The sequence below is a fragment of the Aptenodytes patagonicus genome, chromosome Z, assembly GCF_965638725.1.
Source record: "Aptenodytes patagonicus chromosome Z, bAptPat1.pri.cur, whole genome shotgun sequence".
In the NCBI taxonomy this organism is placed as follows: Eukaryota; Metazoa; Chordata; class Aves; order Sphenisciformes; family Spheniscidae; genus Aptenodytes; species Aptenodytes patagonicus.
Window position 1 is genome coordinate 345565 of NC_134982.1, and position 18882 is coordinate 364446.

The window sequence follows — 18882 nt, forward strand, 5'->3', positions numbered from 1 at the left end:
AGATGGCTGGCAATACTACTTGTCTTTCTAACTCAACCATTTCAGTTCTATAAGCATCTCCCAAAAGCATAGTTTGATACAGAACCCAAGTCAGCAGAGGGAATGACAGCACCTGTCATATCCATGCAGCCAAGTCCAAGTCTACAACAATACTGCATTAAGCCTGCTTATCTACTTGGCTTACTTTTAATCTCAGAATCATATGAGCCAATTACTATGGTAATCACATGAATGCCAGTTACTAGAATCCAAACAGTAAAGATGTTTTTACCTACTGTAGAAAACAAATACTTCAGTGTTTCCAGTGTAGAACATACAGTTGCAGTGAAAGCACAAACCAGAACTGACCTGAATGGCTGAGACACTGGAGAGCCTCTGTATGCTCCAGGGCCTGCAAGAACTCCACAAGCTCCACCACAGTGCAACCCCGATCTCCCAGTAGTTTCAGGAGACTCCAGCTGGGACTTCCTTCTGGCTCCAGCACTTTGAGGGAACACTGCTCTAAATCGAGAGGGCTACAAAATAATATGAGAAAGTCATGGCATAGACCTTCTTACTACTTTCTCCTTAGAAAGGAGCTGAGTTAAAAATCACTCGTAGACAAACAAAAAGATTTAAAAAAATAAGAGATGGGAAATTCCTAGATGATTTGGACATATTCGCAGTTTTTCTTTCAAGTTTCAGGAGTTCAGAGATTATACAGTGACACCTCCACAGACAGAAAGTGGTATTAGTGAGTTGCATGCTACAAAACAAGAGATGCTTGTACCTAACAATTCTGACCAAACGTATTAAGAAATCTTCTAATTTTCACTTCTTAAAGTTTCAGCAGAAAAACAAGTACAGCACCTTTCATTTTCATGTGCCTAATCCAGAAGCGGTAAAGAGTGAGTCAGAATCTAACTTGAAAGTCCAGGAAGACTTTGATTTTCAGAGTAGTTGTTAAAACAAGTGACTGCTGCAGCTTAACTGATACGCACATCTACTGCTACAGTGCAGTTAACTGCTCCAATAAATTTATCTCCAAGTATAAACAGGAATAGTTTTAAATTCTGGTGTTAAGTCTTCATGTGCTTTCAATCGCAGCAGATTAAAATAACACAGATAATAAGGAAATGAATACAGCTATGGAAAGGGAATGCAAGTTTAGCTATTCCCACTGAAAAGATTCATCGATGTTTCTTTCATTAAATCACAATGCCATGCAAACCTGGAGATATTTTCACTTATGAAGTAGACCTTCATAGTATTTTACCGGATAATACAGAAAACCAAACATAGCCACAGGCCCTACAGAGGGGTCATATTGTAGTCCTAAAGTTCTATTTCCCTGTATTAATAAATATAGTCATAATAGAGAAAGGACGCATCTTCATAATGTACATTCAGTGCTGCACTTGAAATGCCTCATTTTTTTGAGATCCTACCCGCTGAAAAAAATCTTGAAAAGCCACAGGAACTAAAACGATCAGGAAACAATCTAGAGAATGTGACCTAGGAAGAAAGAGTTGAAGAAAATGAATGTCTTTGCCCTCACATAGACAAGAGGAGCTACAGGGAACAGTCAACAAACATTTTCCATGTTCCCTGTCTAGGGCAAGCAGTTGGCTGCGTTCGTGCTGAGGAAAGGCGGGTGAGGTACAAGGGGATGCTTTCCAACTACAAAGGTGGCAAAGCAAAAAAACACACTACTTGCACCCTGTTACTTCTTCACTGGAAGCCTTCACGTGGGACTAAGCAAACACCTCCTAGAGATGAGCTATGTGTCCTCGATCCTATCTGCCCCAGCACAGGGGCTTCTGTTAGGGGATGCTCCTTTCCTTTGTACAATGAAGACACGGTCCCGTGTGCTTTCAGCAACGGATGAGCTAGAGTGCGGCCTTAGGGAAGGCTCCGGGAGGGACCCTGCGGCCGGCGCGTCCCCTACCCTCGACCCCGCGGTGGCACCACGGCCTCAGCCTTCGCTCTGCCAGGACGCCCGGCCCGGCCCGGCCCGCCCCTCCGCCCGGGGCTGCGCCACCTGAGTCCGGCGGCTTCCCCGCCGCCGGAGTCCGCCCCCGCCGAGGCCCCTCCCGCCCAGCCCAGGGCCGCGGGTCACCCCACAGCCTCCGCCGCCGGCTGCCGCGACTCCCTGCCCGCTCCCACAGGCCGCCCTCACCTCAGCCGGACCCTGCCGCGGCTCCCCGCTCGCTGCGCCAGGTCCCGCCAGCCCTTGCCGGGCGCTGCCCGGTCCAGCAGCTCGCTGAGCCTCCGGAGCAGCGGCTCCGCCAGGCGGCTGAGGGGCAGGGACCCCGGCGTGCTCCGCACCGGTTCCGACATCGTCCCTCTCCTCCCTCCCCAGCGGCTGCGAGCCACGGCCCGCCCGGGGCGGCGCTCCCGCCCGGAAGGACGCGCTGAGCGCAGCCGCACGGTGCAGCACGGCGCGGCACAGCTGTTTACCTCGCGCGCGGCGCGGCTTCCCGCCTCCGACCTTCCCCTGAGAGGACCCTCGCCATGTCCGTGCCTGGGAGGCCTGTGGCCCTTCGGAAAAGGAAGGTCTTCCCTCGGCCCGGGAGTGCGCGCCCTGGCGCTGCTGACAGCGTGAGGGAACCGGTCAGGGATTTGTTTTACCCACTTTGAAATGGGAAAGTTGAGTGACTGACTTTGAGGCCGAGACCTGTTGCCAGCGTGGGCAGCTGGTGCTGAGAAGGTCAGATATGGCCTGAGAGCCAGGAGCAGCTCTCCTGTGAGAGGGAGAGGAGTTGGGTGCGGGGATAAACCAGGCAAAAATCATACACCAATGAGAGCAGGGGTCTGGCTTTGAGGAGAAACAGCTTTATCTAACTGCAGCCAACACAGCCATGGACTCTTCTTTGTGACACATAAGGTGTCAGGTGCCTTACATGTCTTTTAGTGAGGGAGAAGAGGTACTGCTTGGGAAGAGTCCCAAGGAGAGACTTTTCCACAACTGCTCTCCATCACTGCTAATGGACAGATGAGTGTGGCTATTGTCTAAGAGGAATTCTCATCTCTCTGGAATTACAACTTGCTCAAAGTGGGCTGAAAGTGCCTTAGAAAGTAATTTTACTAACATTTTTAATCAGTGATCAAGCATTCAAATGTGGCTGCCTGTATTTCTGCAGTATTTTTTCATGTGACTGCAAGCTTGCCTTGCCTTCCCAGTGGGCAAGCTGGAAGTCAGATGGCTGCAATAGCACAGAACAGAGACCAAACTAATAAGCATTGCTGTTTAGTAGAGTCTGTTGTCTCATGGGTTGCATTGCACTAGTCAAAATGGGCTTACATCTTCTTGGAGATAAACATCTGCCTGCAGAGCAGATGACAGTATAGCATCTCTCCTGACTTCTGTGGGGTCCAGAATCTCTGAAAAACAAGCCACTTAGTTAGACTTAACTTGAAGAAATTGCATTGAGTGGCTTTTTCCTGCATCATTAACCAATAGTTTATTTCTCCTAATTTAGGTGCAAAACCAATCTGCATTGCAAAATGGATACAGGTAAGACAGTGAATTTGGCTTCCTGATGATATGTAGTTATCCACAGCTGTGTATGATGTAGCTGGTAGAAAATCAGGCAGGTGCCTTTCACCCACCTCAGCCTATGGTCTGTGCTTGTTGGGTGTCTTCCTACAATGTCAAACAGTTAAATTACCTCAGGTTGAATATGGTTTTAAATCCTGGTCTCTCATTTCTTTGGGGATTATTTTGACTATTAGGCTATTATATGAAACACAGATATCTCTGCTGCTATTCCTGAATGAGGGTGGTTGTAGGAGCTATATTTATTGCTGAACACACCAGTTTCCTACCTGGGTCTAGATAACACTGGGAGCAAGAAGTATTTAGTACCATAGTATCGCATAACCAGTTTTAGCTGTGCTTTCAGCAAAATGCTCAAGAAAAAACTTGGCACAAAACTTGCTTTTCAGCCTTTTCTAGACCCCTTGAGCTCAGAGCAGTTTGTGCAATTCATTCAAGTTCTTCCTGTGTGAGACTTGGTTTCTTGGGTAGCAGGAGTGGGAATACTTTACTTCAGGATTCACTTATTTGTCTTTGAGGAATGTGAATCATTAGGTGAATTTTTGTGTAGTGATTGTTAAAAGTTCACTATCCACCTTTGGTTTCCTCAACGTACTTGTTAGGGGTTGTAGATTTTCTCATGTTCAGCAGAACTTTTGTGTGCTTAACTTCAAGCAAGTAAGAAATTCCCAACATGCCTAGCAAAGCAGTTAAGCACACTTAAGCATGTGCTTTAAAAAACAACCCAGTGCTTTATTATGAAAAGCTAAGGCCAACACTTCCTCTCTCTCTCAAGGCCATGAGGAAATTCCTGTGGACTTCTATGGAAGCAGGATGTACCCTCTCATCACTGCCAACTCTCTCTCTCTCTTTCTCTCTCTGTCTGGCTGAGGTTTTCCCAGGAAGAGCCATCTGCTGCATGTAATGAAATAGTCTCTCTTAAAAGTCAAACTGTTCTGTGATCAGACTCGCTATACTAAGGTCACACTAGCAAAACAACACTGAAGCTTTCACCTAGCTTCTCAGCTCTGAAACAGCATGCATAAATTAAATGTCTTTTGTAACACAGAGTCAAACCACAGGCCTGGCCCACTTCTAGAACTTAAAGAAGGAGCACTCAAGGGTAAGTGCACATTTATGGTTTGAGAGGTCAAATTGTTTATACTTTTAAAATTACTTGTCTACTTTTTTTCTCCTGTGTGCAAATAGAATGTGTATCATAAAAGATAAATAAATGAAGAAGAGCAAGTTACTTTATTCTTAATGCACTACATGAATATAGTGATTTATACTGTTACTGAACAGGAAATATGATTTGTTATTTGCTTCTGCTAAAGTATAGTAATTTTTGCTCATTTTGGTAGATTTTTTTTTTTTTAAACACGTTGCATTTAGACTTCTGCTAAATGTTTCTGAAATTACACTCTGGTACTATTTCCACTGAGTTTCAGCAAGACAAACAGAATTGCAAAAATCATGCAAAAGCAAGCTTCCTTCTCTAAAGAATGTGTAAGTGATACTAGGTATCCTGAAATACGCATTTTATTCTTTCTAAATATATATTGCATGACCTAATACTCATTAGGTAAAAATTTCCTCCGTTCCTGAGAAAAAATCTGGTCTCTTGGTAGCATGTAGATGATTATCAGGCTAGATGCATGAATTGCTCATGCTGACAGTGTCAGATGCTTGACAAATGTTAAAAATAGATTAAGGCAGCTTAGTGTTAAGAATTGTGCTGTGATTGCTTATTTTAATTACTCTATATTAAGGTCTTTGTTAGAGAGCCAGTCATTTATTCTTCTTACATTTAGCCAATGAATTATAGCTGTTAATACAATCGATATGTGATAACTGGTTTAGATAATACAGTATTTTGCTAGTTTGATTTCTGACATTACATGCTCCTTGACAAGTATACTGCTTTAAACGTTTGATTTGACTGCAATGTCTTGAAGGATTTATAGAAGAATAATATGGTTATAGTTATTGTTTGTGTTCCAGCATTAGGAATTCCAGACAGAACTGAGTCAGGCAGAACTACTGTGAGACACAGAAACAGAAAATGCAGTCATTGTAAATCCTTGTGTGCATGGGTTCTCACTACTCTTACCCCATCAAATGTTAGACTCTATAGTAAGCAAACTGCTGTATAAATACTTACTATAGCCCTATTGTGAACAGAGTTCACAAAGTTATAATTGAATTCTAGAATTCCAGTTTCTGTTGTCTTGGAGATTTTAACTTTTACAGGGTAACAACATTTAAGAATGTAGGCATGATCACAATACTTTTGGAAAACGTTTTTATGGCTGTCTGGCACAATCACTTTGGAAAGCTTGTACAGACTAGGAGTGGAGGAAAGCGGATCACAAATTTCATGTGGAATTTCATACCATCAGTACCGATGGATGTGTGGAAAAAAAAAGATTCACAGAAATGTGCCAGTCTTGATGAAACTTTTACAGGAAAACTTATAATAAAAGCTTTGATTTCAGCTGTCTATCAGATTTACTAATCTGTCTATCAGATTTAAAATAGTCTTTGCAATATGATCTTTAAAGGCCCCTTCCAACCTAAACCATTCTACGATTTTACATTTAGAGAAATAAGAACATCCAACAGGTCTGTAGGGGCTAATCTGCTCAAACTCCCGTGCTTTGCAGGATGGTTTTTAATCCAGAACCTATACTGTAACTGACTTCATCGTGAAGGACTTTTACCTGTTTCTGTAAAATGTGCAAATCTGAATGGCTTCTTTGAAGCCAGGAGAATTCCACACAGGGTAGAGGTAAAGTACCTGCTTTAGGACCTGGGCCTAAAACCAAGTTACTTGGAAGAGAGACTTTGGATCAAACTGGTGCTGTAGAGTCATCTGCTGGGTTTTTTTTGTTGTTTGTTTTGGTTTTGTTTTTTTTTCATAAAAAACTGCTGATGTATATACTAGCAATTGGCATCTACTTTGTTATTAGAAAACTAACTGCATTTCTTGACGTTTAATTAAGTAAATATACAAAAAAGGCAGCAAACACTTTGAACCAAGTAATATGATTGCTACTGTCGTGGTTTAACCCCAGCTGGCAACTAAGCACCACACAGCCACTTGCTCACTCCCCCCCGGTGGGATGAGTTTTCTCACTTTTACTCTTCTGATTCTCTCCCCCGTCCGTCCCCCTTGAAAGGTGCACACAAGTCTTGTTAAGAACACAAATCTGCTCTGAATGGCAGTGCTTGAATTGTTGAATTGCTGAACTAATACTGATGTGTCTGAGGGAGCTACCACTTCACCTGTCATCAAGCAGTGTTCAAAAACCACATCAGGACTCAAGAAATCAATGAGCTTTGGCTTGAAAATCACGTAGCTTAAAAAAAATACAAATAGATATGCCTCTCTATTTTTCTTTTTATTTTAGAACATTTTTATGTTTTCAAGGTTTCTTCTTTATTGTAGTGGCTGGTGATTTAGAGATTTATTTTTCTGGAAACTGAAAATGGAGATTTTCATGTTCTTACCTGATGCACAGAACCTTCAGAAATACATCCTCGGATTTTTGATTAACACAGAGAATTACTGGGGAGTAGACTGTTGGTTATAATCCTTTTGCAGAAACAACAGCAGGAAATACTTAACGATTCAACAACAGATTTTATATTATTCATAGGAATGGACTATAAAAACCTATATCTGCATTGCAGATGGACTTACACATTTGTAGGTTTGTGTGCAGAAGTTCAATGAAAGTTAATCCTTGACCGGTTAAGCAAAAGGGATCTGCCAGATTTTGTGTGGCTCCGCAAGTGTGGACAATGGCAGATAAGTTACTGAAGACATGGTCTGTGTGATCTAAGGCTATTACAAACACACATTATGTAGCTATCCATTTTTCTTGTGTTTTCAGGTACCCCAGACCCAGTGTCAACTTGGTATAAAGAGACCAAAATATTAGTTGATGGAAGGATATTTCTTAATATGAAACATAGGAGGATTATCAGTTTCATTCCTCCTGTGTGTGTAGCTAAGATAACCCTTTGTGTGGGCTAATGCAGGTTCTTCTTTCCCACTCCTTTGCGCTGATGTGGGTGTAAAGCAGGGCATTTGCAGAACACATACAGCCATACAGGGGTATTTATGCGCTGATGTGGAGCTTTTAACATACCTAGACAATGCTTTGGTTGTCAAAGCATGTTTACATATATTAATTGTACTGCAGTACTATACAAGGTCTAGGCATAGATCAGGTGCCCGTTGTGCGAGGCAGCATTTGAATATGCAGAATGGTCCCTGACCCAAAATGCTGGTGCCTAATGATAAGGAGAGAGACAATACATGGGTATAGACTGACAGGTCCTGTGAAAGAGGGGGAGGAGCAAGTGCATCTGAAAGATAGGAATAAATCCTATTGAATAAGGGCGTGGGCTGAGCAGGACTGTACAGAGAACAGAGATTACATGATGAATAGATAGTAAATAAGAGAAAAAAACTTCAGAGAGGTAGTAAAGGGAATTTATTCCACCGACTCTAGAGGAAATGAATGCCACAGAAAGACACAAATTTCCTCCTGCTCATGTAAAATGCATAAGCTTTCTGTAGAAATAACTTCTGTGAATGTAAAATTGCTTACAAAGGAAGATTTCAATTTTGGTTATAACTAAATTATTTAAAATTATTATTAAATAATAATATAATTATTTTAAATTATTTAAAAGACGTGTAGATGAGGCGCTTAGGGACATGGTTTAGTGGGCATGGTGGTGTTGGGTTGACGGTTGGACTCGATGATCTTAGAGGTCTTTTCCAACCTCAATGATTCTATGATTCTATGATTCTAAATAAAGTAGACAAAAAATGTGATGCAAGAGGAAAATTCATGGCCACTTTTTAAGTTTAATCAAATTTGTATATTTTTGTCAGTTAAAAATTTTTTTGCTGACATTAGTATTAAGCCCACAGTTCCTTCTGAAATCATTAGAAGCGGCTTTGGGTCCAAATCCACCTGCAAAATGGCTATTACTAAAAATTAAACTCATTTAAACATTGTTCCTTCCATGTTAAAGTATAATTTTTCAAAAATGTTTTGGGCTCAGTTGGAATAAATGATCAAATATTGAACATTTTTTATTTAAAAAATATGTTTCAAATTGGGAAAAATGTTGGCATTTTAATGAAAATAAGTTTGAACAATCAAAATTTTTATTTAGAATTGGAATTTCAGACAATTTTTTCACTGTGAATAAGTTTTTCAAAACCAGTATGGAATTATGATGAAGTATGAATTTTAGATAAAAAAGCATTTTTTCTGAAAATTTACTTGAATTTGTTTTATTATATATTTTCTTTAGAGAAATGTTGAGTGATTGTTTTAGCCATTTTGATGCTTTTCCTAGCCATTCTTTTGCATAATATTATTTGAAACTGATTGTTTTTCACAAACACTTTGATTATTTCCTGCCATAAAAGGATTTTGGTGAAGGATCGACAAATGTCTTTACTGCCTGTTGCTGCCTTGTTAATCTGACCATTCCAGGTTTTCATCAATTCTTTATTTCTCGTAAATCATATCCAACCACAGTTCTGAGGTTACCATTTTCATGCTGCTGCCAGCTTTGTTTTCCCTTATCCTTAGTTCCTAGGGCATTAAGCTTAGGCAACATCAGACCCTGGTGATACGCGTGCAGTTTTCTTCATGGAAGTGGAGACAGACCTGAGAGATGGGTGGAGGAAGGGGAAAGGGGAAGCCAACGTGTCCAGGGATAGTGAAGGGGAAATTCAAATTGTCGCTGCTCAGCAGTGGAGATTTGTGACTGAAGAGTGATCTGTCATGGAGGGCAAGAAGGCCCAACTGCAGAAGGGGTTAAGCTGGCTGGAAGCAGGAATGCCAGAGACTGAACCACTCCCAGTAAGGGAGTGAAGTTTCCCTTGGTGGTGAGATAATAAACAGCCACAGTATTGTCTTGTAGCCATCCTGCAATGTGAGCGCTCAGGGGCCACCTTTGGGCAGCAGAGCTGGGCTGGGGGATGGAACCCATGGCAGGACTGAGGCGCCCATGCAACCGCTCATGGATTGGTGCTGGTGCCAGTCTATGTAAGGAATGGGCTCCTGACGATCTTTGCAGACTCCCTGTAGAACCGTTTATGGCGGTAGGACTCTGCCCAATGCATTGTTCATTAAATATTTTTTTATTTTATTTAAGCACAAACGTGTTTAATTCACCTCAAGTTGTACCATAAAAATTGCCCAACAATTGCCACTGTTCTGATCAGTAAGAAATGGAAAATAGGTTTACAGGTCATTAGATAACCAAAATAGGTACCTTTCTTACCATATCTGCTAAAACCTGGTGGTGTTAAGTTCTCCTACATGGCTCTGCTTCACTGTCCTCCTGTCTAGTACCTGAATTCAGGAAGTAGCATCATTGGTTTCCAGAACAAGACTTGAGACAAGCAGCCAGAACACCCTTAAACATTTAAATGTTCTCTTGTCTTCTTTTCACCAAATGTTCTAAACCCAGTTTATTAGGAATTGAGCTTATTTTCAGGTTACTAGTCAATAGCTGATGGTCAGTTATCATGATCTCCCATTCATCTTTCCTTGGTGAATTTCATTATGCATCTTCTATCACAAGTTTTCTTGAGCTAAGAGGGTATTATACTAACAGTTCTCTTTCCAATTTCTATCTAAATTAAATAATTGAAATTATGGCTTAATCTAATATCTTGTATTTTCTCCCCAGATTTTAGAAAAATAATGTCTCTATCTTGGGTGGAAAACCAGCATTTATTGCAGTTTTCCTCATGGAACATTATTTTGCTTTAATTTCCATTGTTGGATCTGACAAAACGCACAGCAATCTATCTGACAGCTCTTTTCCCCTCAATGTCAAAATGCAGCTGAATTAAGATAATGATAACTGTATAGTACAATTGCTTTAGTAAGGAGTATTCATGAGTCAATCTGCATTAAAAAAATGTTCCCAAGGCTTTTTTCAGCTGGGAAAATTACCGTGCTTTTAAAATAACTTATACCCTCCAAAAAAGAGGAAAGAGGCATCTGGTCTTCTGAAGCAAAGATGAAAGCAGATTTGAAAGAATGCAACAGGGAAATACATATTTAAGAGGAGATGGGTGAATGCTGGGGGGTAATTCCATGGCACTGTAATAAAATGGATGAGGAAAAGATTAATCTCTACTGCTCCTTTTTTTTTTTTTCTGTTAAATATTTATATTTTTTAGAGTTGAAATGGAAAGCAAAATGTGATCAGAGATCTGAAAGGCTGAAGATAATGGGATCTGATGCCTTTTTTCTCTAGGCTCTTGTTGGACACATGGTCTAGATTGTAGTTCAAAGGCCTGCATGAAGCAAGTGTACAGTATTGGCCCAGGGCCAGTCAACAGGTGTCCGAATTATTTAAAACCACCACAATATGCTCTAATATCCTCTCAATATCCTCTTCTTGTCATCTTCAGCAGGGAAGTCCCTATTACAAGGGATTTTGAACTAGTCTGCTTCTCAGGCTCAAAGGTGGTAGTCTGAGGAAGCCTGCACACCAGCTTCCTGCCCTGTACCTCCTGTGTGGATAACCTGAAACCATCTGTATGTCAGCAACACTGTATACAGCAGTGCATGTTTCCCCCTCTTAGTTTCATGCTGCAAAGCATCTCTAGCCAAGCCACTGTGACCAGGCTGACTTGCACTACTTTAAGGCTGTTTTGTCATCTTCTGTGTCTTCTGGCAACTTCCTAGCTACACCTCTGAGCTGACAATATACCTTTGTGGCACATCAGGCTTGCTCTTCAAACCATCCTTTCCTGTTGGCCTCCGCTTCCTTGTGTGCTGGACCTTTGCCAATTTATTCCAAGGCTAAATTGACAAAACATGTTGCCTCTCTGCTGCCTTTTCACTACCTCCTCCCGCTCCCCCTTCTCATATCACAAATACCAAACTTCTCTCCGCTCCTCTGATCCCTTCATGCGCTTCAGAGGCCCTGTGCTGATCTGGGTTGCCTGTTAGGAGGTGCTGAAGCCAGCAGCCTTATGGCAAGGCTGCTGCAGCTCCATGCCCACAAGTCCAACCAGTGAGGCTGAGCGTGTGTACTTAGTAGGCACATATACGCATGTATACAACACACATATATTGTATGCTGGGAGAGGGTGCTGGTCTGGTTCCCCCATCAGCTGTTGTTCCTCTGCACTCCTTCATGTGCATGGAGACAAACTGTTTATCACACAACCTAACATTGTCCCTTCTAGTATCCTTCCCATTAACCACCTTCTCTTCCTGCTTTTCTCCTCCCAGGTAACTCTGTGGAGAAGGTGTCTGTGCAGGGTTTGCCCGAAGGAAATGAAAATATACCTAGCTGCTTTGTGCTCTTTACACGAGAGGCAGATTCCAAGCAAGCCATGCAAGCCCCTTGCTATTTAGCCATTAAGCTCTAATCTAGCTCCCACATATTTTCTTACTAACTGACTTTGATCAGTGCCTGCAGTGGACTGTGACATGAAGCTCGGTGCTGACAGGTCCAATGACTGCTCTGCTTGTGGCCTTGCAGAGAGCAGATAGGGTGCTATAAAGTGCTTGAAAGGGCGTTGGGAAAGGTTGCTATGTGAGCGTGCTAGTGGCTGGTGATCTTGCAGCCAGGAGAGAGACATTAGCTAAAAAGGTCACAATGGGAGAAGCAGAGAGAAGGAAAAGGAGAATGAATAGAGGTGTCTTTGAATTGCTTCATCAGATTAGCAGGATGGCAAGGAAGATTTTCCTTCTGTTCTTCATGTCGTACCAGTTCTGTGAATAAAAATAGGTCACTATTTTTCAGAGCTTTTAGTCTGGCATCCTTCATGAGTTCAAATTTACTTGAAACTCAGTTCTGCTACACTGCTTTCCCTGATGAGTGGATCCCTGGATTGTGGAAGAGTCCTGCTGTGATTAGCGTGGGTACTCTCTGGTGAAGAATGACCCAGAGTGCCTCTAGTAGTATACAAAAACATCTCAAGTATCCAAAATCCTAAGATTTGGGAATGCTTAGGAAACAAGGTTTTTTTAAAATAAGAGAGAGATGATTCCATATTTCTTTGGATTGAGCTAATGGAAGCCTTTTGGTGTATTTCACTTTGTTTTTATGTAAATTCTGCATTGCCACACCATTTTCCTACTGCACAGCTGTAAGACTCAGTATGAACAGGAAATTGAAGCTAACCAGCCTCATTTCATTGTTCTCGCACCGCAGAAATTACAAATATCAAGCCAAAATACAATAGAATTGCTTTGAACAGAAATAGCCCTATAAAATCTAAACAGACTGATTGTTCCAGGTATTTCTACAGACAGATTTTGGAATTTATGTCACTATGATGCCAATTTAAGGAATAGCCTACTGTTGTGCCAGTGTGACTACCAAAATAGCAGGTACTTGGTACCTGTAGAAATCATGCACATGTGAAAATTTACATTGTCTGCAGATTACTATTTGCATTTAGAAATGTGTAAGCGACATGTGCTGAAGCCTATTTTGTGCTGCTATGTGTATCTGCAGGCATGCTTAAGAATTTGTTTTTCTAGCACAAATCACTCCAGACAGTTACAATGTGTTGCCATTAAGTGTCATTGCATAGATAGCTGGGTTATAATGTTTGATCTTGATTTTAAAATAATGATTTTTCTTTTTTGAAAATGCTTGCAGCTATGTGTCAATTGACCACCTTTTAGAAAATATGTATACCCATTTTAGAAGTAATTTTAAACTTCAGATTTCTTTTATTTGCAGGTGCACAGAGCAAGATCTGCACCTGGAAACAGTTTGACAGCTAGAATGACCTGCTGTTCAACTTTTCTTGAACTGAAATCAGATGGAAAAAACAAAACTTCCCCAGTATTTGTTGTTGACCTAAATGACAATGTGGGAGACTTCAGGGTAAAATGAGCAGAACCAGAAACATTTTGCACAACACAAGAATTACCCCTATGAGGGTGACCCCATGTTAATTTCGCCAGATTCTAACTCTTCAAAAATCAGTGGTTTGCTGCTTGAGAAACTCGGAAAAGCAGAAATATTGTCCCCGTTTTAGAAATCCCACAGACAGTTGCCTGACATGGAAGACAACATGGATGTAAAAAATACATTTAAAACCCAGGAAAATACTTCCTGCCTAAGGGATTTTTCAGAGAATGGTGATGACCTAATTAATTTTAACAGTATGGTCAGTGTCACGGCTGGAAAAGCAGAGAAATACTGCAGTGGACAGGTGCATTCCCGCCCTTCAAAAGTAATCACTTATAATACAGACAACTGTTGCCTTGACACGGAAGACTCTGTATCTGGTCAGTCTCTGGCAGATGTCCAGGCATGTAAAAAGACGGGGCTCGGTAGACCTCTAAACATGAATACCCTATTCAGTGAGCAGGCAGATACTCCCATAGTAAATCACAATTATTTTGTAAAAGATGATTCTGAAAATTCTGCCACTATTCCAGAGATCTATGCAGAGGAAATTCCAAGTGTAAGTGATGACTTTTCTGATGATGACCTAGAGGATTTTGAATGTTCAGATGTGCTGACAGTGCATGAAAATGAAATCTGGAAAAAGAAATTACAGTTTTTATTAGAAAGTGATGATGAAGATGATTTAAAACTGAGTAAGGATTGTGATGGGTGTGCTTACTTCCTCAGTGAAATGCCTTGTCTGTTCCGAGTGTCAGATAACACTACGCCTATGGATACCACCATTGGCTTCTGTGGTCATCACTCAAAATTCAAAGGAGTAAATGTAAGGAGAGACCCCTCTATGTACAGCCAGTCAACTCTGCAGGCAGAGATGACTCTCACTGTTGGACACCACCGAGATAAAAGTACCAGTTTGAAAGACAAAGAAAAGTATAAAGTGCCTGTTGCATCTGCAGACATTGAAGATGACCATCCCAGAACTGAAGAAGAAAATAATGGAAGTGGCCACTCAGCTGCAGATTTCTCAACTGACAAATCAAAGAACAAGGATAATGTACGTGCCAAAGCGGACTCCTCTACTAATGGCATAGGTGCTGCTTTGACAAATCAGGCTTCAGAGACAGTGACAGAAAACATTATGGACAAGGACTTGCTGGGTGAAAGCTCATTGCTGCTAGAGGAGGGGGGAAGAAATTTGTCGGAGGAAAATGCAAGGCATGCTGTCTGTACCTTAACAGAAAATCTAAGAAGAAACCTTTTAAAGTTGTTAAACCCTAAAGAGCTTTGCAGATACGTAAGTAATATAGGACAGTCTTTCCAGACTGCAGCAGAGGTCAGGGAATCCAGTGCTCTGTTTCCCAGTCAGGAAGGTGTCATTTCAACACAAATCCCTGAGGAGACAGAAAGCTTGCAAATGCAGGCTGGTTTGTGTCATACAGAAGAGGCTGATAAAGAGTGTCATTGGGAAAGGAAAAGGACTTGGGGCCTGTCTGAGCAAAATCAGATGCCAAATGAAAATGTCTCACCCAGGGTAAGTAAAGTGTTTATCATTTAATGGAAAGAGCTGCTCTGCTGATTTGAATGCATTTTATTCCTGTTTGTCACAAAATAATGTAAAATTTAAATTACTTTGAAAGATACTATTCATGAACTTCTGAATGACAGCTACGGCTGGGAAGGAAATCTGGTTTTGAAAAAGGCCCAAATAAACCATAAGCTGTTCTAATTATAGAGTGAGACTGATAATAGTAAGAGGCACTAATGGGACTCTGGACAGCTGGATAGGGAAATCCGATATGTGGGCTATTGCACAGGTCTTATCAAAGTAATGTTTCTTTCAGTCCAGAAAGTTTCTCAAATACTTATTGTGAGCAGAGAATGTTGTGATTTACTTTCTTTTCAGTTTATACTCAAAGAACAAAATTGTCATCCGCTTATGGTGCTGGAAATCTAAAACAAATCAACAGGGGTTTGCTCTGAATTTATAACAAGGAGGGGAATTTAATCCAGAGAGTTCATGTTACGGAGGTGAATGGAGCTTTGCTTTTTAAAAATAAAACGCTGAAAGAGTCAGATATTCCAGCTGAAATGTAAAAACCAGTTAAAAATAAAACCCCAAAGTAGTAGTCTCTGTGTACTTGCATATTTTATGTCTGTTGGTAGGAAATCAACTAGGGAAATCAGTATAGTTGTACAGACTGATATGATGCTCCAGCGGTTTTCATAAGTGGGAGAATTGGATCATACTTTTTATTTCACATAGTAAAGACTGAAGATACATAAATATATATATAAGTATTAAATCATGAATAATCTTGTTATCACCAACTTTGCTGATTTGAAAGTGCACAGCTAGTTGCACAGAAAAAAACATTTATGACAAATAAACACAAGCTTTTTCCAGTTCCACATGCTTTTCTTCATCTATATCGTTTCAGCAAAAATGTATCCCAGTTCTGGGTAGTAGACTGACTTTAATCTCACCACTGGGGTGTCTTCAGCAGTCAAAAATCACTTGAATTCTTCTGCCTGAAAAACATCCATAAGTTTCTCTGTTTTTATAGTACTTAAAATTCCAATCATTTTAGCAGCACATAATGTTCTTATGATGGGGAATACCCTCCTATTGAAATTAACCTGCTGAGAATTTCTTGACAGTATGTATTACCATGGTTTGCAAGAGGCATTGTTTCATTTTTTTCCAAGTGCAGTACAAAAATTTAAATCCCAGAACCCTCTTAGCAAGGAGCAGCTGTTACGTTACTGTAAGTGCCATGGCCAAATTTCAGATTGGCTGGTTAGACTCTTGCTACCTGCAGTCAGTATGTATTTCTTCTGTTTGTGTGTCCATGACCAAAACTTTACATTAGATAAAAATTAAGTAGGAAAGAAGTATCGGTGTACACAAAAGGTCTAGAGATGAGCACAAACCAAACACCTGGTTTTAAACATGCATGAATGAAGATGAAATTTAGGTGTAGGTTCAAAATTATGTGGTCTTGAAAATGAGCCAAACAAAAGCATCCCATCTGAAAACTACTCTTTATAGCACAAGTAAAATGTGGACAGCTTCTCCCATGTCCCATACAGTAAGCCAGAAACTCCTCAGCAATCTGCTTGTGTAGCCTAAGAATCAACCTCCTATTGCTGCACACAGGTTTATGTAAAAGTGCACTGTGGTATTAGCTGGAGCCCAGCATTTGAGACAGCTCTGCCAGGAGCAAGGTGAGGGACTTGTAGCAAAAATCACAGCTGGCCGCTTTTGAAGTGTGTTGTATTTTCCCTCTCCATGTGGTGAATCAGGTCTGCTGAGAGGTACATAGCAGCCAGAGAACCACAGCACTAATTACTTAAGGATTTACACTTCCCCTTAGTGCCAAGATGCCTCTAAATGGAACAACCTTTGCAGTCTGTCTTGTGCAGCAACTGCTGTTCTGGGTGACTTCTCCTGCCATTAGATGGTCAAGGTGGGAGTCTCCTGACTCCTCTCATGACCTCATGATCTACCCCCAGGTGAAATTCTTTATTTATCTAATGCTTCAAAGCAGCTCAATTAATAATAGGTTCTAAAAGCCAACTGTACCAGCTGTATGATATTACATACTGTGCAGAGAGCTAGGAGGCTTCAGGTTTGCAGCATGTCATTCAACAGCTGGTGTCTGTTTAGTGTTCAGCCAGCAGCCTCAGCCCAAGGTACTGGTGTCACTCCTGAATTACAGAGCCCATGTCTATGGCCTGCTGAATGCCAGCAATGTTGGTGAAGTCCTGCTGGAAAGGGCAGGTTCAGAGGGATTCGAGGGCATAAGCAAAATACTTAACATTTACGCTGATACACTAGGAAGAATGGCATGTGGTGTTTGTATATTTCTAGAGCAGTTTTTTTCTGCTGATTAGATCTACTGTTCATCCTGCCATTATTTTGTTTTCACTTGTGTCAGAACAGCCTGTTCTCATAAAACTTGAGAGATACTTGGTTTGATCTTCCTGACATAAATTTATGTCACTTCTAGATAATTTTGAATTTTATTATACAAAAAGGAGAGAAGCAGAACTGACACAGAACTTCCAAGTAATCAGGTAATCTGGTTGTGCACAAAAAGTATTTTGTCTGACACATCATACTTCTGCTTTGTTAGATTCCAGGGTAGCCAAAATTGCCAGGACTGCATAGGCCAATGAAGCTGTTCATCTGTTGGGCTACTGGCCCTGTTCAATATGTTAAGATGGTAGCTATCTGCTGTTGTGTGTGATGTCCTAGAAGCTGCCATGTGTAAAGGAGAACTGTGATTTAGAGTGTTTGATTGCTGGGGCACTCTTAAGTTTAGAGCTCCCTGCTCTGAGGTTAGTACAGAAATGTAGGTGCTAGTCATGTGCACTGCACTCCAACACTGTCATGAAGGAGAGGGCGTGTGCTGGGAGCAACATGCAGAAAGATATGGGAAAAGGGTGGAAAGGTAAGAGGGGAGGAAGGAGTTGGGTTACGCAACAAAAGAAGAGGAAAATGAAACTGTTTGAAAGGGTTTCAGAACAGTTATGATGGGTTAACTCTGCCCGTGAGGGGTTAGACTGAAACCCAGCAAATGGTTTCATGTAGGCCAATAAACAGCTGGTGGATGGCAACTGGTTTAATGGCTGGCTTTGAATACAAAATGGGTGAGGAGGACTTCTGTTCCAAAACAGTAGTGAGTAAGAATTACTGTGCATGCCCAACACATCATTTTCAATCAGCTTATAGTTGTTTCGTTTTTCATTCAAATGTCTTTAAAGTACATCTCTGCCTCTTGTCTCATTTGAGTGAATAGTTGCTGGAAAAAATGAAGGCTTTTTGGTTATCTGAGCTCAAAACCTAGTCAGTTATAATTTTTTGTGAGACATGTATTCTTGCTCCCTCTTGGTGCAGCTTGCCACCACTCAGTTCTTTTGCTGGAATTTTGAAAAAACAGTTTGCCTAAATCTGTTTCCTATAACAGGGGAAGCTGGGATCCAAATCTCCTCCAACTTTGAATCTTAGCAGAAATTAGGTCTCTCATTTCTCAAAGTTTTTCACTTCATTGGAAAGTTTTGCACTCTGTATAAAATACTCAGTAGTCCTTGGGTGCAGAATAACTCTCCGTCAAGTGGTTAGCATGTTTTGTTTCTAAATATTATATTCATACTATGTGGCACAGATCCAAAAAGAAAGCGTGAGAAGCTACACCTCATCCTTTCTAATAGGCTAGAGTGGTTGGTATTTTTGCTTGAAAAGGTGGTCGTCTCAGACTTTTGCTCTGAGTCTGGCTGAGATGAGAGCTGAGCATTCCCAGGGAATGGTCTGAGCCTGAGCAGTGTGCTAAGGGGTAGGAGCTCTGCATCAGAGCAAACAGGATTCCTAGTATGAGTAACTAGAGCTCATGTAGGCTGTGATACCAACCCTGCTCGTTCAATAGGAT

At 41.1% G+C, this 18882-nt stretch overlaps 2 protein-coding genes across 2 annotated transcripts in view; one reads left to right on the top strand and one right to left on the bottom strand.

Annotated features, from left to right (window-relative positions):
• Positions 1 to 2319, bottom strand: part of LOC143172340 (mucosa-associated lymphoid tissue lymphoma translocation protein 1-like) — a 40788-nt gene extending 38469 nt beyond the window's left edge. The window contains exons 1-2 of the mRNA XM_076361654.1: positions 2159 to 2319; positions 349 to 515 (exon numbers count right to left, since the gene is read on the bottom strand). Coding sequence (XP_076217769.1) covers positions 349 to 515; positions 2159 to 2319 — 328 coding nt within the window. The remainder of the gene's footprint in view (positions 1 to 348; positions 516 to 2158) is intronic.
• Positions 2320 to 2441: 122 nt separating this feature from the next.
• Positions 2442 to 18882, top strand: part of LOC143172315 (alpha-protein kinase 2-like) — a 45199-nt gene continuing 28758 nt past the window's right edge. The window contains exons 1-4 of the mRNA XM_076361582.1: positions 2442 to 2689; positions 3462 to 3496; positions 4587 to 4640; positions 13277 to 14984. Of these exons, the coding sequence (XP_076217697.1) occupies positions 13602 to 14984 (1383 nt within the window). The 5' untranslated portion in view covers positions 2442 to 2689; positions 3462 to 3496; positions 4587 to 4640; positions 13277 to 13601. The remainder of the gene's footprint in view (positions 2690 to 3461; positions 3497 to 4586; positions 4641 to 13276; positions 14985 to 18882) is intronic.